The 25193-nt window shown below is 34.8% G+C and overlaps 1 protein-coding gene across 1 annotated transcript in view; it reads right to left on the reverse strand.

The window, feature by feature from the left end:
- Positions 1-25193, reverse strand: part of LOC104082275 (dedicator of cytokinesis protein 9-like) — a 48476-nt gene that overhangs the window by 20045 nt on the left and 3238 nt on the right. Inside the window, exons 5-15 of the mRNA XM_009585711.1 lie at positions 22043-22221; positions 21206-21322; positions 19632-19752; positions 18671-18804; positions 15298-15412; positions 13648-13714; positions 11127-11174; positions 9170-9306; positions 5257-5372; positions 982-1119; positions 486-668 (exon numbers count right to left, since the gene is read on the reverse strand). Coding sequence (XP_009584006.1) covers positions 486-668; positions 982-1119; positions 5257-5372; positions 9170-9306; positions 11127-11174; positions 13648-13714; positions 15298-15412; positions 18671-18804; positions 19632-19752; positions 21206-21322; positions 22043-22221 — 1355 coding nt within the window. The remainder of the gene's footprint in view (positions 1-485; positions 669-981; positions 1120-5256; positions 5373-9169; positions 9307-11126; positions 11175-13647; positions 13715-15297; positions 15413-18670; positions 18805-19631; positions 19753-21205; positions 21323-22042; positions 22222-25193) is intronic.

Genomic DNA, 25193 nt, shown 5'->3' on the forward strand with positions numbered 1-25193 from the left:
AACCAGGCTTGTGTAAATTTAATGCACATGCATCTTCTGCTCTAAAGACTGACTGCTAGGTGAACTAGCCAGAGGTCATAAAAGTAATAAACTACTGTTCCCAGCTTTGTCAGAACACACAATTTTCTATGTATTTGTTTTATTTTAGACTTTTACGTGGTTGTTGCTGCATTCTTTTCTTCTCCAGATGCAACAGGGTATGCCATTTAACAACCAAAATAACATCTACAAAACAGAACATTCACTACTGACAAATAAAAACTATTTCCTACAAAACACAGGGCCATCCAATTGTTTCTAAGTATTCCCTTGTACTGAACATACTTTTATTGCCATCTTCTTACTCTTAGAATAGTACCAGCCTTGCTTGAAGCCAAAATAATTTCTTTTATGTCTTTATCTGACAGGGCTTTGCACATTGGTATGCAACTGTGCATCTACAAATACAACATTTAAAAAAAGAAAAATAAAGAGAGTATACTAACTTGCAGATGTGTCCTAACAAAAGACTTCTTCCCTGTGTAATCAAAATTATTTCTCATTAAGAAGTACAGTAACTGTGAAGCTTCAGTACGAATGGAACTCAGTTTGGAATTACAATACTTCAGAATTTCATAGCACAGTGCAGAACACATATCAGCTCTACCTTCATAAAATGTAGAAGGAAACTGAGGAAAAAGTAGAAAAGAAAGAAGTTATTCATTAAAACTAGCTTCAGTTCTTGATAAATAAGCATGTCAAGAAAAATATAAACATATTAATATTCCCAAACTGTGGAAAAAATAGACAGTTATAGTAGTTCATGATACAAAACGATATTTACAGCAATTCAAAGGACAAGTATTCCACACTGTTGGGATAAAATCAGTCCTTATTCACCAATTTTAATTTGGGATTTTAGTTCTTAAATTTTTACATAGTATATTGTTAACTAAAGAACTGGATAAGTACTCAAAGATTAATTATTTTTAAACTTCTTACCTTAAAAATAAGTGCCCTTAAAGCAATGAAGACATTTTTCAATGCTGTTTCAGACTGATTCTTTTGAAGGAAGCAGAGGTATACATCAAATACCTTCTTCATCAGTGGATTATGCCCGTGATCAGTCAGTAGTTGATTCTTTAAATTGATAGTGAGAATTTAGTTTTGTGCAGTGATACATTTATACTATTCTAAGAACATACACAGATCATCCAAAAATAGGAAATTAAAAAAAAATACAATCTGCATAGTATTACCAAGATGTTTAATAATACAAACATATCTGAATTTTAAGTAGATATTTCTAACACTTCATTAAGCTTGCTTATAAAGAAAGTGTTGGCTTCTGAATAGACTTACAGAACACAATTGTTTTTAAGAGCTGCTAATCAAATCAATCACTATTAACAGTTCTTTGAGAGGCATACTCGAAGTATTAACACACTTTGGTTACACTGGCTTTAGCAGCTCAGACAGTGGAATTTTCTCATAACAGTACCTCCTACTACAATGCTCTCAAAAAAAAAAAACCTGTCCCCAAACCAAACCCCCACCCACTCACCATCTTTCATTACTGTCCTAGAACTGAAACTGAAAGGGCTCTTAAGGATGAAGATGTTAGTTACTTTTCAGAGTTTTACCTGCATCAATATTCCAAAGCCCATTCTGATGCATGCAACAGGGTTACTCTTGATTTCTGTATCACCAGATACAGCTGCCTTCCATCCAAACATTTTTTTTTTTTAAATCTGGTCTCCTCCAATTTCTCTAGCACAGTTGCTGGCTGTGCATCTACTTTTAACAGTTCATACTGCTTCTGTTTTGCTCTGGGGACCTGTTTTCTCCCTTTGTCCACTGAGCATATGCACTAGGTTCCTATGGGACTCTAGGACAAAACAAGGTCTCTCTTCTTACAAAACACCAAAATAGCTTAATCAATTCAGGGACTGCTCAATACAGTCCAGGGAGTCCAGAACTGAGAGGACCATGTTAAGTATTGCTCCCTCTGACTCCACTGGCCCTCCAACATGATTCTACTAGGTCTTGCGCCTTCTGCAACTCTCCTCTGCAAACTCCACTCTTCCTTGCCATTCCTATTTACAGGCATCCAAATGGTATGCTGCAAGGCATCTCCATTACTATCTCAAGTAAGTTTTAAGGTAATATTAATTCAAAGAATCTAGTTTAACAATTGTTTTATAAAGATTCTTGAGGCCCAGTATAAACCTGGGCTCTTGTGGTATGCCTTAAGCTCTTGCAAACATGGAAGAGATGTCTAACTGCAGATGTCTCCTTTTCTATTCATGGAGATGCAGAAGAAATTCTTCAGGCTAAAGAATTTCTAGGCTACGCCCTAGGCATTTCAGGTGTTCCTCAATATTAAAAAAAAAAAAAAAAAAAAGGAGGCAGTCCTCCATTAAAAGCCATTCTGATAACGTGACTTGCAGACCAGAAGAACTCAGTGTGGTTTCAAGCTTTGTGGATGAATAGATACAAATGCTTGCAGGAGACCAAAGATCTCCAAATACTATGCAGTGAAGCCACAGGCAGGCCATTTTAGAGGAACCTAGACATAAATGGTTGGATATAAGCCAGTCAGCCTGTTTGGTTATAGGAAAAAGTTTTATCTCTTGGAACAGTATACAGATCTCTGTAGATGACCCAAACCTAAACACCTAACTGCAAGTTCTGAAAGACGGTAAGGCTTACTACTTCCAGGTTTATAGCAAAATAATGAAACATTGTCTTACAAACCCCTATCCTTATGAGGAAATTGATATAATATCCTTTTTTCAGATGTCAGTAGTTCACTAAAACCACCTAGAGTAGTAGGAATTCACACAGGATCCGTTAAAATTCTACCAAGAAGCAGACATAACTTGTGATTTCCCTGCTGTCATAGATAACAGAGATCTGGATCCCCACTAGTGAAAGATGATCTTGAGGAAAAAAGTTGTCTGGCCTTCTATATAATATGCTAATTATTCCCAAAAGAAGCAGATTGGTATAACTAATCCAATGGCCTTCTATGATGGAGTGACTGCATCAGCAGACAAGGGGAGAGCTATGGATGTCATCTATCTGGACTTCTGTAAGGCCTTTGATATGGGTCCCCACAACGTTCTTGCCACTAAATTAGAAACATACGGTATTGACGGATGGACTGTTAGAAGGATAAGGAATTGGCCAGATGGCTGCATCCAAAGAATTACACTCAATGACTTAATGTCCAAGTGGAAACCAGTAAACAAGTGGTGTCTCTCAAGGATCCATACTGGGACCAGTACTATTTAATATTTCCATCAGTGACATAGACAGTGGGATAGAGTGCACCCTCAGCAAGTTTGCAGACAACACCAAGCTGAGTGGTGCAGTTGATTTGCTAGAGGCTTCCCTGTAGCATGCCATCAAGAGGAACCTTGACAGTGGGCCTGTGTGGACCTCATGAAGTTCAACAAGGCCAAGTGCAAGGTCCTGCACCTGGGTTGGGGCAATCCCCAGCATCAATATAGACTGGGGGATGAATGGATTGAGAGCAGCCCTGTGGAGAAGGACTTGGGGATACTGGCAGATGAAAAATTGGACATAAGCAAGCAACGTGTGCTTGCAGCCCAGAAAGCTAATTCTATCCTGGACTGCATAACAAGAAGCATGGCCAGCAGGTCAAGGGAGGTGATTCTCCTCCTCTGCTCTCATGATACCCCACCTGGAGTACTGCGTCCAGCTCTGTGGCCCCCAGCACATGAAGGACACGGACATGTTGGAGCGGGTCCATAGGAGAACTACAAAAATGGCCAGAGGGCTTGCACACTTCTATGAAGAAAGGCTGAGATAGTTGGGGTTGTTCAGCCTGAAGAAGAGAAGGCTCTGGGGAGACCTCATTGTGGCCTTTCAATATATAAAGGGGGTTTACACAAAAGATGGAAAGAGACTTTTTACCGGGGCCTGTAGTGACAGGACAAGGGGCAACAGTTTTAAACTGGAAGAGGGTAGGTTCAGATTAGACATAAGGAAGAATTTTTTTTACAGTGAGGGTGGTGAGATACTGGAACAGGTTGCCCAGGGAAGTTGTGGATGCCCCATCATCGGAAGTGTTCAAGGTCAGGTTGGACGGGGCTTTGAGCAACCTGATCTAGTGAAAGATGTCCCTGCCCATGGCAGGGGGGCTGTAATAGATGATCTTTCAAGGTCCCTTCCAACCCAAACCATCCTATGATTCTATGATTTTATGTATTTTAGTGCAGTTGATTGAATAGAAGCTCTTGATTCTCCTACCTGTTTTGTTTGGATCTTGTAGACTATTGTGGTATACTCTTACCTACTTTTTCAACATACTACACACAGATAAGCTTGAAGGACTGTCATTCCAAGCACGATGGGCAGCCGATAACTAAAAGATTAGTGTTCATTCTTCTTTAAATCTTTAAAACTAGGTATCCTCATTTTCAATTCTGTCATTAAGTCTGTGGACAGAACTGGTTCTAAACTCTATCTAATTAAATTATTAATAAAAGGAATCTCATTATAAATAAGTTCATGTTTTCATAACTAGATTAAAGATAAGACACTAAATTTGAATCTTCAAGCAAGGATCTGGATGCACTGCTCTAATTAGGGGAGAAACAAGCTAGACCTGTCATCTCTCCTAGCTTCACCTTTAATGTTTGGAAAAGCTCAAAAAAACAGACAGCAGGGGTATGCAAGTGGGCGTGCTATAAAAAGATTACACAGAAGAGCTACAGTAACTGATACAACTAAAAAGAAGTCTTACTAGTGGACAAATTGAAATAAAGTTACAGAAAAGGAACACATACAAATTACTGTTAATTATATGAGCGACTTACATGAGCGACTTCACATAAGAAGAAGCCAAGTTCAATACAGAAGTCTGATAGTGTGCAATTATGAATTATGTTTTTGCCATACAATAGACCTTTCACCCCACAAGGCCGTTAAAAGACAGGTTTACCATTAACACTAGGTAGACATTAAAGTTTCTAGAAGAATTTTTAGGAAGTTAGGATGAGGAAGGAGCTTTTCCCACAGATTACTGCTGATCAGTAAGGAGTCCGTGTGCAGTGTGTAACTGAAGCCAAAGCATTTTGCTGCGAGAGGTTATCAGCTTTTACATGACACAATAATGAAATACAATGCTAGAAATACAATGCTATATTACTAGACTATAAAATATAAATATAATTTTAAAGATATTTTTAAAAATATTTTTTCTGAAAGATAATTATGGGAGATGTTAACACCAAGCCAAGAACAAACCTTAAAAGCCATTGTGAATAATGATAGAGTATCCAGAATTGTAAGGCAAACTTCAGTGGCAATATTTGCTTCAAGTAAAGACTGGTGAAGAACATCTGCATCTGAATGGCCATAGCCTACAGAAATTCCAAATGAAGTGTAAGTGCTGGATATACTCATTTAAATGTTTCTTATTTCCAAAAGACTTGCTGAACTAGGAAAAGATTAACAAATAAAAAGCCTGACAGAAGTTAGTATTCAATACAGAAAAATAATTCGTATGCATTTATATATTTTTCAAATATGTGCATATAATTATCCTAACATAATTTGCACAAGATCATAAAATATATTAAGTACAAATGTCAACAATAGAAGCATTAAACAGCAGTTAAAACAATAAATGTCTGATGTTTCATATATATGTGTATGTATGTATACACACGTGTATATATACAAAAAAATGTACACAGTTATATATATATACACATATATATTCTTAAAATAAGTACTGCAGTAGGATGGAGTTACAGCTGAAAATATGCATTGGTAATTTAGCGATGTTATAATGATCTCAAAGTCAATTATAAGTCAACCATTATAAAAATACAAAACACTAAGAGTTGAAAGAATACAATCATGTATTTATATGCAGCTGAAGACCCAAGTAATTAATTCTGCTCTGTAGCAATACAATGCAATAACTCCATATTTAATCAAAATATTTTGTTGCTTCTAGCTCCATACTGTATTTAAATAATTTTGAAAACATATCCTGCTTCAGCACTGGTTATAATATGTTGTTTATGTTTATGTTATGATCCATGTTTAACATGGATCTTTAAGAACCAGATTGACAAATGTGCCCTGGTTGCTTTATAAAAATTTGGTCTGGATTATGTTTATATGTTAAATTTACAGTCAACTTAGCATCACTAAATCAACGACAAGCATGACAAACTTGTTGAGACCAAGAAAAGAACAGAAGAAATGACATATTCTCTTTTATAATGACACCTGGCCACTTCTTTCTGGACCTTCTTGCTTCCCTGGCTGAACTATGCATGCATACCCATAACCACCAGTTTCTTTGGATTTATACATTCTTTCTGTTAGGAAGTATACACCTCTTTCCTATCATCTTTTGCATTTTCTCTGCCTCCACCTCTTCCTCCTCCCATGTATTTTCTTTGTGGTTTCAATCCAACTACAACCTTCACTTCTGTAATGACGGAAAGGAACAACAGGCATTTGGAAGCAAGTTTTAACACAACAGCTATTTGCCGAATATTTTTCTTTTAATAAAAGTGTTCTTTTCCTTAAAGAAATTCAAAGAAAAATCCTTTTTCTTAGCAATCACTTTTGGATGACCAGAAATCCTTAAGTTAGCCTGTGGTTTCAGTACTGTTGAAGATACCAGGAGACAGCAACTATTCTGAGAACTGCATTGAGGACAAGGGAAATACTCTTTAAAGAAATAATTTGTTCGCTCTTCCAGATAAGAAAAAAGGTGCAAGGTTTATTATAAATACTAAGTAGAAATTGTAGTCAGTGGTCAGGATTCCAAACAGTTCAAATTTTGATCTTCACATAAATAATTTAGAAAAAACAAATAAATAGGTCATTGATTGATTACTCCACATTGTTACTAGAGACAGAAGTTTTGGGCAGGATGTAAACTTAAAGGAACATTCAATTTGGTTGAGTTAAAAGACTGATTTAGCAATGTTTTTTCCATATACATACTAAAAACTTGTTTCAATTTGCTACTATTTTAAAGAAGCTAGTATTGTATTCTTCATGTATAACTAAGATACCGGATTCTATTTTTCATATGTAACTTAAAAAGAAACTATGGAACTACAATTACCACATATAATACGGACATCTGCCTGGACATGCACATGAACATGCACCCATACATTCACACTACTGTAGAGTAACTGGATTTAAAACCATCTAAGAACACTGAAAATGAGATAATCTCTAATGACTGCGAGCTTGACAATGATCATATGCTGCTATTACATATCAGGATATATCGCTTGTATTTCAGTACGTTTGCTTGTCACTATTCTACTGAGTGTCCTCCTCTCCTCCTGCCCCAGCAATACACATATAAATCTACATTCTTGTAGTTTGTATTGAGATGCTTTAGAAATTTGAACAAAGGGCCTAATTTCTTTCATACTTAAGCACAAAACTACACTGAAATTCCTCAGAAATGTGAAATATCACTTAGAACATTACTTCAGTTCTATTCCTTGCTTAAAAGATTAGAAAGGGAACAATTAAGTTTATAATTTACATTTATAGACAACTATCTTGCCAAAGAATCATGATTTTAGAAACAAGTAAAGCAACTATTTCCACCAGATACATCCTTCCTGTATGTATCCCATACAGGATACCTACAAGACTTATTCAAGTTCTGAAAACTACTTTGGATACATGATATAGGCAGACTGACAACTCAACAAAACTAAAAGTTAGACCACAACAAGACCAAAGATATAAAAATCAATTTCACATTTGACATAGCTTTTACAGCAATATATTACATAATATCCTTCAGATGGAAAAGAACAGAAAGTTTCTTTTTACATAAGCATGCATTTATTAAAATCTTTCAGCTCACTGTTTCCTAAAAATCAGTAAACTTTGCCAAGTTCTAGAAGTATGAAATCTCTTTGCACAAGGCCCAGAAACAGCTGTGTTATTTATTTCCAGGAGATTTTTTTTTTTTTTTTTAAATCAGTCTTTATCTACAAGGTATTTTATCTTACTGAATGTGTAGTAACATAGTGTAAAAGCTTTCTTTTGTGTATCAAAAACCATCTAGAAATTATTATAATACAGCAGTAGCAGACCGATTACAAGGAAAAAAAGTAATTTGCACAGCTATATAGCTTTCTGGCATTTTTAAAATCAAATAATTGCATTTCTTATATTTAAACAGGCATGAGAATGCATATATAAACAGGGAGGTTTAGCGGGATTTTTTTTTTCAGTTTTCCACTAGACTATGTGGTAAGTCTTGTGCAATTAGGCTAACTGTTGCTTTATATTACAGATAACGAGCTAAAAGATTTTAAGGGACAGTTAGATATGCTTTGGGAAATGAAAGGATGAACACAGTGAACATACAATTAACTCAAATAATTGCTTTACTGCACACAATTCTTTTCAGTACCAGTGTTGTATTTTACTGGATTAGTCAACCACTTTCATTGTTTTTTGAAGCTGAAAATTGAAAAACGGTGCTTCAGAATACTTTACATACAGTATATTTTGCAATTTAAGAGCAGCATGTTTAAAAAGATAGGCCACAAGCAGATTTAGTTTTCAGTACAGCAGTCTTAACAAGCTGACTTCAACCTGATTAAATCTTACCATTGTCTACAGAAATTCCAAGAATACTTGATATCTTTCTCACACTGAAAACAGAAAAATCACTTCATTATTGGACGCTTTTTCACTTCCAGACAAACCAAATCATGGGCTTCACAATCTCCGCAGAAATTCTAAAAACTTATTTCTCCTTAGGGGATGTCAAAACATGGAGATATGGTCAGAGTGCATATTTTTACTTTTAGACTAATCATTTATAAGACCAAGTGGGGAAAAAAAATGAAGCTTAATAAAGCAAATAGAAAATATAAGTAAATTTTGTAACTATGTGCAGCCCAAAAGTTAAAAAAAATTAAAATACAGTTTTAAAATATGCTGTAGTTAACCATGCTCCATGTTGTGGCATCAGCCAGCATTGATTGTTCTATCATAAAGCAGGGAACAGACCATCGACTGATTCCAGCTATTCGTTTGACCTAGAACAATAAAAGTCATTGAAATGCACTGGTGTGGCTCTGGGACCTGCCTCTGGTGTTGTGGTACTGGTTGAGGATGATGAATGTTATCATGTCATGAGACTTACTGTGGTTAAAAGTGAGAGAGTTATCCAGGCTGCTCAGCTGCTGCAATCTGGCATGCATCATTCCTGTTCTGTTACGGGAAACAGGCAATGTCTGAGATTTTCGATCATGAACTATGGATCCCAACCCCTCCTGGTTCCTGCAAGATGGGTGAAATGGGATAGAAGCAAAAGTTAGACATGTCAAACTGCAGCAAGACAGGAAGTGTTAGTTAAGCACAAGAAGTTTTATAGAAAGAATTATAATGCAACCTATTTACTGTTTTATTTATAAAACAAAAATAGGTAGCTTAAAAAAAGCATCACAGCAAACTCTTTCTTAAAACCTCAAAGCATGAAAGCAAAAGCACACAAGCAGTCGTTCTTGAAGCGCTGAATTTACTTCAGAGCTTTTGAAAACAAATATTTGCAAACATAAATATTCTGAAAATATTCAGAACCCAAAACGAAATCCTCTATTTTGATTGTAAAAATTTTAGAAAAAAGTTAGAAGGACACACAGTGGTAAAATTAAAAAGCATACATGCAACAGGAGAGCAGGAATTAACTGAGGTATTATCATGTACATCTTACCCAAGCAGGAAGGGAGAAGAGCCATATACTTTGTTAAACTTGCAGCAATCAAGTGAAGAAAACAGAAAAGTGATCTGTGTTAGCAATCAGTACAGGCTAACTTCCTATTGTGTACCACCACCAGAGCTGATGAAAAATGAAAACCAGTGCTTGAATTACAGAATTCCCTGTTCCCTTTCATTCTCTGTCATTTGTGTATTTTAAGAGTACGTGCATTGATTGTGAGACACTTCAATGTAATGACAATGTGGAAGACTAGAAAGCTACATTGACTGGGAAAATTCAATATCTCTGCAGAACACCAGATGACTTCTATAGCTTAACGTTTTTAGCGTTAACATGCAGTACACAGACTAGGTGATCAGTAAACAAAAAGGAAGTGTGGTAGTCTTCTCTACAAACCAGTCAAACAAATTAGTTTGAAGAATTTTTATAAAAAGCCTGAAAATTACAGACTCCTATAAATCCAGAGTTTGAATTACATTTAAACACAAAGGTTACAATCAAAACCTTAAGAAAGCCAGATTTATTTTGTCCTTTGATTTTTTTTAGGGTATGTGAACAGAGAAGACTTTTCTTCTGAAAAATCTCCAAGGAGATACTCAAGTTTGTTGTTTGTAGAAAAAGATTCACACACCATTAAAACTAAATTAAAAACAAAAGAGCTAACATTTTAGTTAGAATGCTTTACCACCCAAAGTCAGCAACAACTTTTTCACTGAGTTCAAGAGGGCCAGTATTTCAACCCCACAAGTTTAATTATAACAGTATTACCATGTCAACCCAGTGTAAGGCCTAAACAAGTTGCTATATTTTACTCTACTAAAAAACTACTTCGCATTAAAAACCACATTAATGCAAAGATATTCAAATAATTTAGTACATGTTTCTGACTCCCACAGATTTTCTCCTGAACAGCCTTCAATGGGAACCGACAGCTATCTAACGGTACTTCGGACTTCAAATTGAAAAACAGCAGTGTTGGAACGTTCACTACTCACCTTTCAGTAAAAACACTATATATAAAATTTCTAAAACATTTCAACAGACATGGTTTTATGGCCAAGTGAGTAACAAAACAATTAAATCATAAAATTTCTTCCCCAAAGACACTATTTCAAGGAAAAAAATGCTGTAAAAGATAGCATTTAAGGGGTGGATTTTAAAGTAATTTATAATAAACACAACACACACATCAGATACCAGACTTTCAGACAGGATACAGATTTGTTAATATAGCAACCAGTTACTTACTTCAAACTGTTATGTATCATTTCACAATAACTCTTCCACTCATGCAATTTATTTGTAACAGAGATTCAAGGCATATTGTACACACTATTATTCTTAGTGAACAAGACAGTGAAATTTAAATTCCACACAGTACCTGGCTATGTATCGTTTTCCCATGTACTGGAACTGGTGTAAGCATACTCTGCAGAGAACACATAAGTCAGAGAAGCAACGTTTAAAACAATCTCTTCTAGATTTATGTACATTGGGATTATTCAACTATTATTTTTGTTTAACTCTTACATCATAAAACATCTTTATTTCTCCCACCTTTAAAATTCCCTTCCAGTCCCCAAGCCAAGAAAAGGTAAACATGGCTCTTCTGAAATCAGTCACGGATGGTTGTTGTTTTCGGCAAATTGAGATTAATAGCAAAAGGCACATAAGGCTGCCTCCTGAGCACACCTGTCTCAACACTCTGAATCAAAACAGCTGGTGTGAGTCTAACCGTGACAAAGTAGAAAGGCCAAATGGTGAAAAAACAAAACACCTTAGAAAACTGTAAACAGTGAGTTCAAGTGCTTCATCTTGTATAGATTTATAATATTTATAGAGAAGAAATATTTACCCTTAACTATCATGGACAAAATTTCAGTATGTGAAATGAGGCCCACAGTGAGTTATTTATAAATGAACAGCAATCCAGGACAAGTAACATAGAGAACAGAAGCAAAGAGATAACCAGACATTACATATATACTCATAATTTGCAAAATGTGTATAAAGGTTCAAAATAAGGGCAATACATTTTGCTTTTTTTCCCCTTGACCTAAACTCTCTTGGTTACAGGTTAGGTTTCGTCGTTTTGGTTTTTTTTTGTTTGTTTTGGTTTTTTGTTAAGATCTCCAGATTCCAGGATAACAACAACAACAGGGTTTCTGAAAGAACTATTTTCTAAAGGGAATCTGCTTTTACAATAAGAAGATGATAAAGGCAAATCCCCCAAAATAATTTCTCATTAAAAAAAAAAAAATCTATACTTCAATATGATGCTATATTTTAAAGAATCATAATATTACTGATTCAGATCCAGCAACAAAGTTGAAAGTATAACCTAATTTGCTAGGTGCCTCTGCTTGTCTTCACAACTGGTAAGTACATAACACTGATAACTAATAAACTAGAAGTCACACTTTCAAATCAAGAAAAATGGTGTGAATGGAGGCTGTAATAATGATTTTATTTGACTATTTTCTCACTGTAAGTAATTATTCTGATAATTTAGAAAACTTAATGCAACTTCCCTTGTCCCTCAGGTAAGAATATTCTAAAAGTTCTTCTTTAAAGTGTAAATCCAAAATGAAAGCCAGTTTTCAGGCTTTCTCTTCCATGTGCCCATTGTGAATGTGGGAGAAGACTGGCAAATTGTCTCTTCAACTCAGCTCCGTTTTGTACTCACAGTTCTTTGCAAGGTGAGTACCTACCTACCAGAAACACTGTCTTACTGAGTTAATGAGAAACTACTGTAATGATCTGTATTAATAAAAATAATCATCAAAACAAATGTTATTTGCATTGGCAAAATACTCCTAGAATTGGAAGAGGTAGACTTTTATGAGCCTTGTTCCTGCTCTAGTTTAAGGAATTGTGATATCATCCACTGCACTAACAAGGCAGAAATTTTATTCTGTATTCCATATACTGCTATTGTGATGGAAATCCTCTTTGATAATTAGTAATTTGAGATTAGTGATTTGATCACAAACTGATCCTATCCAGCCCTTAAATAAGAAGTATCTAGTGGCAAAATACTGTTCACCACTGATTCTGTACAGTTTACACCTCAGGCTTCAGAGAGTCTACTAAGTAGGCTCATTTCCTTGTTCAGTTCTGTCTCTGGTACAATCAATATCATGCCAGATGTGCTCAAATGATGAGTTAAAACACGATCTACAATACATTCCTAAAATAGACCTTGAGTAGCACATTCCATAACACAATTAATGACCAATATTACATCGATTGAGCCTCTACTACAGAAACAAAAGAAAGCAGTCCAGTGAAACAAGCAAGGCAAGAAGAAAGGCTTCTGTGGCACACCACTTCAAGCAAACAGCGCCTTCTTCACTTTTTATTAATATATCAGTCAATTCTCATGAACAAACACACTAAGTGTGCATAGGGATGGAGTGCAGCCATTGATAACAAATACTGGATTCATCCTATACCTTTTCCCTTAGAGAATGGCACAAGACGCAAGAGGAATGCTAGGCGGACGGTTCATATCCCTTTGTTTCTGAAGTTATGCAATTCAATCAATTTTTATATGCAACCACAAAATTTCAGCAGTTCATGTTACAAGATGCATTTTAATGCAGACAGGTAACAAGACAGTTGGTTCCTCTTCCATGAGTATAGCAATATTTGAGCACTACTCACTGTTTAGGAATTTCCTGAGATCACTTCTGTATAGCCTAATTCCAGAAACTATCATGGACTTGAACAGACATGCAATTGTGCACATCAAGTTAAGGACTTCTAAACAGACCAAGATGGCATTATTTTTTTTCAAACAAATAAATAAAAATGTATATACACACTTATATCCACACTCATGTTTTTAACAGCATAGCAAAACATATGACTTTATGACAAGCTCAACAAAAAAATCTTACTCTGTAATTGTGAAAAAATCCATGAGTTCAGATTTTGTAGCCTTGTTCCAATATGTAAACAATGCATCTAGGAAAATGAAAAATATTAAAAACAAGACAAAGGCAGCAAACACACAAAAATATTAAGTAGAAGAGTTAACATCAGTTCTTAGTTTTCAGATAATGAGGATTCAGAGAATCTAAAAATGGCTTGTGGGGTACAATTAACTATTACTATTTAAAGTTTTCCTTGAAGCTGATTATACAAATGCACATATCAATTCTCCAAATGAGTTTCTACAATATGCTTTTAATTAATCCATAATATTCCTATACAATTTCATATTTTAAATAGTAGTAATCGTGTAGTCAGTAGTGACTACAGTGTTCTAAAAATATAAGCCTTCAGAATACTTCGGACTGTTAGTCCAATAACCTGCTTCTTTATAGATTGGTCTCAACATTTTTTAAATTCCAATTTATGATTTCTTCTTTTTTAATTTACAATGCTTTACTATAGCTCGTTTTTCAAAAGCACAGGTTTCAGATTTTCTTTATTTGCACAGATTTCAAAAATGGCTGTGTATTTTTTACAAAACCTGTAGTTACATAGCCAAGACCTGGTCTCTTTTGCCAGAAATGCTCAAAATTAGCTAACAAATTCAAAATTATTACAAACGATGTGTGGCAAAGTTTATTTGACACTTGTTCTTTTCCAGGAGAATTGAGACCAAGAAGTCTCCACTGTGCTTATGTAAATTTTAACTTGAATTTCCTAGAAATTCTGTCTAATTTTTACATATTTTAAAGTATAAAATAGTGAAAAAGAAATCTGAGTTTTATTATTCTTTGTAATTAAAATACATAAAATAATATTGATATAATTACATGAAAATCTGATGGTGTGACTAGATATTGAATACTTATTAACCTTTCAATTCTCATTCTTGATTAAGTGGTGTAATAAATTAGAGTTCAAGTACTACATAAACTTGATTTTTAGAAATTAACATCAAAATAAACACAGAAAATAAATTAACTACTTCTGACATGTTTAGAACAAACTGAAAAATTCAATGTTTTTACCAAAAGGGATTTGCCTTCTTTTTTAAATATTGATCAAGGATAGGGATGATTCTGAATTGTAGGATCCTAGTAAAAAAATCAAGGTTTGCCATTCATGCAGTATTTCTATACCTCCGCAACCTTCTCCAGGATTCAAAAATTCAATGGATCATCTCACAAACATGCCAGGAGAATGAAGAAGCACAATATCCCCATTCCAGAAATGGAAATATACACAGTGATCAAATCATTTGGTTCCCTGTCATACAGGAAGTTCTGCAGAATGGAAGAATGGGCTAGTCCGAGACTGATCAATGAACTATTCTTCACCTCCATTTTCCAAAACGGACTGTACAATCACACACAAATATTCGCTTTCTTACCAAATCCTTTAGTTAGCCTCACACTTTGAAGGAATAATGAGTATTTAATGCTTACAATGTTTCAGTCAGAGTTTAATTCGATCAATCACACATATTTGTAAAACACAGCACAACATGGTACCTACAACTAAAATATTCTGCTGATTTTGAAAAGGTATTAAAATCACAGGCATAAATCCAACACATGATTTCGAACTTCTGAAAAATAGGTGGAATTACCTACCTTCTGACATACTTCTTAAAATATGAAGGAAACACATGAGTAGACTTTTGATCTCTGCTTGGTCAAGTTTGTCATATCGAACTACAGAACTTCCCAAAGTGCTGCTCTGCTGGTTCTGAAAAGAAAACAGAAATATTTTGGCTGAAGAGTTCTTAAACTAATAACAAACTAAAATGTTTTAAATTGCCTTATCAATTCCTGCAACAGAAAAAGGATCTCAGAACAGAGACAAAAATATTTCATGTAGAGACAAGTCACTAAAACACACATTACACACATGAAGTATACCAAATTAAGCCTCTTTACCTTTGTTTATTTTTATTTCCTTCTTTGTATGATTTTTTTCCCCCAGAGGGAGGAGTAAGAGGAAAAATTACCTAACAGTGATTATTACACAAGTTAATTATACATAGATACCCACATAGTAGAAATCATTCATGTCCCTTCTGCTTAAATGAAATACTTTAAAAATAAATGTTACTGTGTTAGGTGATACATATATGCTCCTTTGCTTTTGAAGAGACTTCATGCTGAACTGTAGACAGACCTGCCTCTACAAAATTGTTTCCATTTAAAGATGTAAGAACCTCAAGGAAAACATGCATGAATGGCAATAATATGCATTCTGGAAGATTAACTACCAATACGTAGCTTGCCCTTGCCTCAAAAAAAAAACCCCCACAAAAAACCCCAAACAAACAAAAAAACCTCACACCAATCTTTCTCCCTACTTCATTTGCTTATACAATTCCTACATTTGTGCGAAGTTAATCAGCAATGCTCAATACTAAAGTCTGTCCAAAAAGAAAAAACCCCATAACTGATCTTTCAAAATGTGTACCACAAAAAAAGGAAAAAAATAAAAATGTGAGAATATATAAATTGAACTTTAGGTAAAGACTTATCTGTAAAAGAATAATTTCCACTTGATCGAAGTGTTACAAAATCCTCAGTTTGAGGCTTTTACAGATATACTATGTAAATGTTTGTTTAAAGGATAAATTATGCCCTTTTTAGTGCCTTATTCTCACTTCCAATATAAGGCCACTTATGTGAACGGAAAATGAGCCAGACATTTAAGAAGTTTTCTGTAAAGTCAACAGTGTGGTACAACTGATCTGTGCAACTCTTTGGTTTCTACAAGAAAGTTGGATCATCTTGGCTCCATGACCTTTTTAAGGACACATACACATTTCTTCCAGTGTTGGAAGAAATCCTTCATATCAAAATCTGGAAAAAAAACCCCAACAAAACAAAAACAAACAAAAAACCCCCACATAGACTCAAGGAAGAAAAGCACTTGGTTTCACAAACAAAGCAAGAAGTGCCAATACCTCAAGAGTGTAACAACCCTTCCAGGAACACTCCGCACTGAAAGCAGGAGACATGCTAATTCACAGCATACACATCAATTGACTGCTGAGCCCTTTAACGCATTCCGTGTAAAAGAACAGAATAGCTGTCCTAAACCAACCTGTGTAAATCTGTCACATACTAGCCATTGAATGGATGCGCAGTGAAACTGAATGTGAAACTATGATTAATACTAGGCAGAAGTTACTGTAATTTAGGAGGAAATGGACACCTATATAAGCCTGATTATTGCAGATTCTAAAGACCTCACACACTGTTTATCTTTGAAATATCTCTGGTGAACAAGGAGGTGCTACTATACAGCTTTATGAATACTGAAACAGAGTAGACAATTAATGGGTGGCAGAACAGAATTTGAGTTTCCTAGACTTTCAGATACTGTCCAGAGCACTAGATAATATTCCCTCTAAAATAGTTGAACATGAACACGGATAAAACAAGGACTCTAGCTACTCACAAGCTTAATTTAAAATCAGGTCAATAACCTATAAAGTATGCACATATTAAAATAGAAACTGATATACTTCCAGCCAATTCTGATTCCACAAGTATAGTTCTACAGGTTATTCTGAAAGAAAATTAGAACAAAAACATGGCTCTTCAGTAATGATATCAAGCAATGAGCAAAAACTCGAAGATAACGTGCACCGAACAACTGATCTACTAGAAAGAAAGTTCGGAAAGCAACGAATAAGAAAGCAGGATGAAGTATTATTTGGGGAAAATATTAACAGCATGCAAAACATAAATCCTGTATTACCTAAATTGGCAGACCAGAGTAGAATTTTCAAAGGAGGTTGACTCCTTTGAAAACCCTTTTACTTGGTAAAAACACTACACATTAATAATTAACAACATGACAACTAAGTAATAGATGACAGCATTGCCATTTAGCAACAGTGTATGCACAAGGTAGTTCTTTATTTGGTCAATGTCAAAAAAGATTTTTCAGTTCTATTTATATTAAAGACTCTAAGACTCAAATTCTGCTTATATTTAAGCTGGTTGGATTTTTATGCTTAAATTAATTCATGTACATGAACTATTCCAGGTTTGGCATTTGAAAGTATTCTTCGTGGTTACATTGTACATATTTGGCTTGAGATTCAGCTGTTGCAAAGAAGTGGCAAAACTACTGATCAGACACTTCACTCAAAAGCTTAACTATACCAAGCACAAAAACCAAATACTTCTTGTAACTGAAGAGAGAAAGCAGCATGCAAAATATTCTCTGGCAAAGCTGGAATTGTCAGAAGTGAAAAATCCATAGTAACACGGTTTTTCTTTGCAGGGTGAGAATTTTCTTCTTCTTCTCCATTAGGGCGCATAGCATGAGCAGAGTGCCTTCTGAGAAGCTTCTCTCTCTGCCACACGAAGGCATGTCAGAGTCAAGGGGAAAAAATTAACATGTTGTGACTTGCACAACAAGATATAAGAAAATGAAATGTGATCAGTATCAACACAAGCTCTAGAAAGACATGACTGAATACCTCATAGCTACTGCAGCCAGAGCTCCTAATTTAAAGTGAAATGATTTAGAAAAGTCAAACTAATATAAAAGAAATCACCTAGAGAAAGCACAGCAACTGGTTTTTCAATATTTTAAAAAAGCTACGTGTATTGTGTATAGAACAGGATGGAATGAAGGTCTCCACAAAATCAAATAAGCTGTCCTAACTAGAATTCAGTTCTCCCAAGCGACATTTAATTCACTTTATCTAGTGCCTTTCTCTAGCAAAGGAAATAACAACTGCTTGCTTATGTCTCTACATTGAAAATCTGTTTGTATTTTCTGCAAAACAGCTTAATAAATGCCATGCAAAAAGAGTTCATACGATAATTATTTTGCAAAAGAAAAACTTATGTAAAATACTGCTCTACAGTTATTCTAGAAAGCCCATTCCCAATGGAGATTAGAGAAGTTAACTCCTATAAGAATTAAGATGAAATTTTAGGAATACACTTTGGGTTTTTTATTTTGTTTTGTTTTTTTTTTTACCTTGTCAAGAGAATTGCTCTTGTCACTGTGTCTTTCTGGGAGACTGTTTCCCGAGTCTGTACTTATAAGAGAGCCTCTTGAGTCAGCGTTCCTCACGCTATTAATATTTGGAGTTGATGTGGTGTATGGGGAAGCTAAAAAAAACCCAGAACAATATAAAAGTCTCAAACAAAACACATACTGAAAAAAGTCACTCCATAGTTTAGTCAGACTTATAAAACCACCATATATGTATATATTTTTTAAGAAGGCAAATAATTAATTCCATTTAGTTACTTTTAACGAAGACAAACTTATTCTAGAGTTTCAGCGAAGTATACGTATGTACATACACAGACTTATGTACAACTACACACACGTGCGTAAAAAACGTATGTAGCAATACATATACATTTACATGAAGAAGCATGTGTATTTAAAAAACTCCCCTTCCCCATTTTTCATCTCTTTTTTTTTTTTAATGGACTAGTAAGTGACACAACTAATTACAGCAGACAACAACAAATAGAAAAACACATTAAAAAGACAGACAGGAGGATGCCTACATGTGTGCACAAGCAGCACTCCTCTTAGAGGTGGTCTCTAATATCATGTACAAAATTGTGGATTATGGCATTCTTGCCATACGTAACTAAGGCTAGTCTTGTCTCCTATTTCTTCGCAGCAAGACAAGAACTATCACCTTTGATGGGGGAAAAAGCAGCTCTCTCCAGGAAATATCTTTAGTTTCAAATAGAAAAGCAAAACCAAAACACAGACTGTGTTTTGTACAGACTGTGAATTCTGACCCACGCTGAACAACTGATTGCATTAGGGTTCTGTTAATGAAAGTAGCAGTAACATTCAAGTATACATGCAGAAAGCAACCAAAGTTGGACACAGGACAATTATTTCTGGTAACAAATGAAAAAGGAAACTGGTTCCTTTTTTAATTATTTTATTTTATTTTTTAAGTGCTTACCAATGCCAGAGATAACACCAAATAGATCTTTAGGAAGATTGTTATCCAATGTGTTTCCTGATTTTTGTGGTGTTACTAGCTGACTTGCAGTTGGCAAATTAAGTGCATCATCCTTTGCACTCTGTTTGGAATAGAGAGGAAAATGTGATTATTGTTTTCCAACATTATGGACTTAGTGAATATGACATACTTTATCTTCTATAGCAGTATTTGTTATATATTTCCTTCTTAAATTTTAATTTCTATTAAATATGCTCAAAAGCATGGAATGAGATGTTCAGGTATTTGTACAAGCTTGGGATAGCCTAAAACTTAAGATACCTCAGGAAACATTGAAGGAATGAATATTCCATTGAATTTTAAACACTATAAAATAGATATTTCCAAGAGACTCAAATTACTTTTATTTCAAACACCCAAACATTTCTGTTGTTGGAAGGGTACTGTGAATTTCTTTCTTAATACCAAATGGAACAGAGCAAGATACGGACAAAAATAGAATACATTAATAATTAAATCTTAGACTCAATAATTGTATGCAAATATTATACATCAATATACACCTTCACAAATTCCATTTGAATTCATTCTCCTGTAGCCCTCTTACACTACAGCTGTTCCTTTAACGTTAAAAATTCTTCTATAATTTCTAGAAAATTAACCTTTTTTTTTGGTGGTCCATTTATTTCAGTGCTGGACTGAATTGAAAAATAAGATTTAAAAAAAAAATCTACCACCAATATACAATCTTTTCTGCTGAACAGCAACAGCAGCTACTGAATCTGTTGGGATTTTAGCAAACATAACTAATTATCTATGTGTTAGATTGTCAGGGTATGGAAGTATCCTCTTGCATAAAAATGAAGTATGTGCAAGTGCCTCCAATGCCAGGATCTACAAGAATAGAGGAAAACTGTTTATACAAACTGGCAGACAGACTAAAAAGAAGTGTAATTTTTGAGCAAAAAACAGAGACAATTTAATGAAAGCTCCTCTCTCAGAAAAATTCTATCAAAACTGGGTAATAGATACAAACGGAAGGCGATTAAATTTCAGAAACAGCTGATATTTATTTCAAATACACTGTTCCTTCAGCTTCTTTGGCTGCTCTTCTTCGAAGACTCAGAAAGATGCAGCAGGTCCAATCCTGTGTGGTCTATAGTTTGTATTGAAATATAGGCACATGCACCAGAGATACAGAAAAAGCAAGATGTTACATGGCAGTATAATCAGATGGCATTAGAATGATGCTGTGGCAATCTGTGTGGCCTAGCATTCTCCAAAAGTCTTCAGAGGTTCAAGTAGAGATCAATAAGGGCACTGTAACCTGTGTGTAGGACCAAACTAGCCAGTTATCACGTTAGGCATAACTTAGCTGGGCAAGAAAAACTGCAGCCAAAACCATAACGGTTAGCTAAGCTTTTAAGCTCAGAAAAAGCAAGAAGAACAAACTCGCAGAATTCTGAAGCTTATGAAAATCTTTGTTTGCCAGAAGTATGCAGTGTTTCTAATACACGTTACCAATAAATTACGATAAAAATAATTCAGAATACCAAATAGAAATGGTCACTCACATTGCTGGAAGGGTTAACAGGAAATGGAGACACATCTTTAACATTGATTCGCTGAACATTTTCTATGAGCAGTCCAAAGAGCGGTAAATACATAGTGGCTATTCTTGCTTGATGGCTCTAAACAGAGTTTAACAGCTCATTAACAGAATACAGATTTAAATTTTAATTCACTCCTAAATTACAAAAAAGAGCATTTAATAAATACTTGCCAAGCTAGAACCCACATTCGTAAGTTCATAAATGGCAAAAGCAGTGATTATTTAGTTTCAATATAATGCAGAAAAAAACCTAAATTAATGTGATTTTATCTAAGACTAAGTAAATTAATATTATGTTAGCTTGATAAATTAATGCTATCGTCCATTAAAATTTAATGGCTTCTCCACAGCACAGCTGATGTTAAAAAAAAAAAGTGAGAAAAATTAAAAATCACTCAAAATTTACAACCATGACTTGTAGCTTTCTTATACTCATTCTACGAATAATAGATGATGGACATACAGCTGCCAAATATTAAGAGCTAATGTTTAATGAAAATAAGAGCTTTAAAAACATTCGTAAAAATCTGATTGCTTTAAGAACAGCAGCTAGATTACACTGTGCTAAAATGTAATAAACACATGTCATTACGTTAAAAGGTTCTTTGTGCTTTCATTTGGTAAAAATATGGGATTTGCAGATTGATTTTGATACAATTTTCATACATACTTCCATCACAGTCTGAACAGAAATAACACTGCTACAAATTAACAAGTTTTTTGTGAAAGAAAAAACTTTCTGTATGTGCGCACACTTAATCTTTATTATTTTGTACAACTAACATAGCAATACACTTACCCTGGTAGCATATCTATCATCAAAGGAATGCTTTATCATCAAATTCTTGAGCACACTAATAGCAATCTGCCGCACATCTCTGAACTCTTGTAATGCATTGCCCACCTCCCTTAGAAGCAGTCCCACTAAGAAGTGATTTTTACAGAACTCATCAGTTAATGAATAGTCCAGATGAAGGTCTGGAAGTAAAGTACAAGTTCTATGTAAGGAATGGTAATATTTAAATCAATTCCTCAATTAACATAAGGCTGAACTAAAGTGTTTCCAACACTATTGACAAATTCATATGTATTCATATATATAATATATAATCATAGTTATTCATATATCCCTAGCCCAATTCACTGCATAATGATGCATTTATTAAACAGACAATGATGATGTGTATTCAATCAACAGCAGGTGAAGAAATCTAAATACATTATTAAAAAAATATATATATTTTAAATACTATCCAATATTCAAAAGTGTTTCTATTAAATTTACCTGGACAAGCATCTTACAGCTCCAAATTCAAATTTTAAATCTATATTCAGGCACTGAAAACACACACAAAGGTTATGGACATTCTATCTTTCAGGTATTTAGTTGTATGTTAGAAGTAGAATTTAATTTTTAGTCTGTGGTTCAGTCCCTTGAAGGACTGCAAGCAAAACATGGATTAAGAAGTTTTAGATTTCTGTACTGCAGTTTTAAGTTTCTTCTTCATTATCTTACACATGTATCTATTATGAATATAGACTATAAAGCCTGCTAACAACTGTGATCTTGGTTAATTGATATTCTCTAAGAAAATGGTCCCAAAAATTTGCAGTGCGTAACAGAAGTGTAATGAAGAGACTGCATTTGCAACATATGTCCAAATTAAGCAATTTCTTCTCAATATATCAGAACACAAAAGGGCACAATAATATTTAAACAAGATAATTTAAATGAATCTAGAAATTAGAATCTAGAAAATTAGACCTGCATTGTAATACGGTAGGCAATTTTTCTGCTACAATTAAACAATACTGTATTTTCCAGAAATATTTATCTATTCAGTGTTAATTGCAACAGAATTTGAAGTATAGAACATTTTATTTGAACATTTGTGCTTAAACCACTGCAATGTAATTTTATTTCATAAAGTATGTCTAGTAGTAACTAACTGTAAATCTATACCAAGCCCCATATAGATATTATATAGACACATACACACACAAAAACCCAGCACATCTGACACAGCAAAGTCAAACTGCTCCACTTTAGAAGTATTTTTTGTGTAATAAAATAATCCAGTTCATTTATGTAATGAATATATGACAGCTTAAGAGAAACTTTAGCTTGAAGATCTTATTTATTAGATTATATATACATTTAAAATTTCAGCTGAGGAGGTATTCAAGAGTTTCTCATATTCACTGTCATTGGTCAATACAATAATCAAAAAACAGATGCTAATCTCAAAGCACTTTCATTTTTCAAAGAACTGTCCCAGTATGGGAATCCATTAAGTGAGAAAGAAACATAGATAAGAGAGCACAGACATTCTACGGGCCTTCTCGCAACCACATCACCCGAGATCTCTTTTGCTTGAGACAGGAAAACAGAGCCAGGAACACTTTTGATAAAGGTCATCTTTCCTGGCTGAACTCTTAGTTCACCGGGGAGCAGCATTTTACACTGTTCTTTATTGTGTAATCAGAAGCACTATTTTCTCTAGTTTTGCTCTTTTCTTAGGATCCCTAACCCAACAATTCATAGTCCCTTTCCTGTGGAAATACTTATGCAGTGTTATTACCCAAAACACTCCCGAAGGCTGAAAAAGCCAAAGACAGAAACAAGTTTATGCAGCTGTCCAGCTCTTAGTCCCAAATCTTGTTCTACCACCTTGATGAAAGCGTTAATTAGTTATACCCAACTTTACTAAGCTAGCAGAGTCTGAATAAATATTTTTCTGAATAAATATTTTTCTGAATAAATATTTTTCTGAATAAATATTTTTCTGAATAAATATTTCAGAAAAAAATAACCTAATCTACAATAATATAAATGTTAGGCAGGTTTACTTGTTACTTGTAAAAGCACCTTCCTCGTCTCTGCTTGTTGATGTCTGCTATAGTTCAATGTCTGGAAGAAATTAACAATGTCTTCACAGCCACAAATGCAATAGCTAATGTACTATTTGTTTTGGCACAAGGCTAGATGTACCAGGAGCCCAGCTGGGCTAAACAGGACATTCATGACTGAGCTCCAGTGGGGAGAAAAAAAAAAAAAAAAAGAAAAAGATGCACATGAGGTGGAAGCAAGAACAAGCTACAAAAGAGGAATATAGAAGCATTGATCAAGTATGCAGGGATAGTGCCAGGAAAGCCAAAGCTCAGCTACAGCTGAAACTGGTAATGGACATCAATGGCAACAAGAACAGTTTCTACCACTACATTAGCATTAAAAGCCTGAATAAGGAAAACATGGGATATTTGCTGAATGAGGACTGTGATTTAGACAGTGGACTTGGATAAGGCTGAAGTACTCCATATCTTTGTTACCTTATCCTTCACCGCCATGGTTCCCAGGCCTTAAGAGTCTAGAAAGAGAATTATCAGCAGTGGATGAGGATCAGGTCAGGGATTTCCTGAGAGACCTCCAGTCATGCAAATCCACAGCACCAGATGAGATGCTGAGAGAGTTAGCTGATATCATTGGAACACCACTCACTATCACCTTTGTTAAGCCATGGTGATCAGGGGTCTCCCATAATTGGGACCTTGCGATGACGGAAGTCAGATACTACACATACCTTCAAAAAAGGGCAAGAATGATTCAGGGAACTACAAGCCTCACTTTGGGCCTTGGAAAAGTCATGGAGCAAGTCCTCTTGGAAGCCATTTTTTGGCAAGTGAAGGAGAAGACTATGACCAGGAATGGCCGGGATAGATTTACCCAGGGTAAAACATGCTTGACTAACTTGTCTTCTACAATGAACTCACTAGATCTGTGGTTAAGGGGAGAATAGCAGATGTCCACATGGTCATCGTATCCAAACCGGGACATTACAGTCTAGGTGAATAGACACCTAAATGTGCAAAAGAACTAGGTGGATCATTGGGCTCAAAGGTTCGTGATTAATGGTTTGTACTCTACTTGGAGACCAGCTACAAAAGGAGTT

Source organism: Fulmarus glacialis, unplaced genomic scaffold (assembly GCF_000690835.1).
Source record: "Fulmarus glacialis isolate BGI_N327 unplaced genomic scaffold, ASM69083v1 scaffold480, whole genome shotgun sequence".
Classification (NCBI taxonomy): domain Eukaryota; kingdom Metazoa; phylum Chordata; class Aves; order Procellariiformes; family Procellariidae; genus Fulmarus; species Fulmarus glacialis.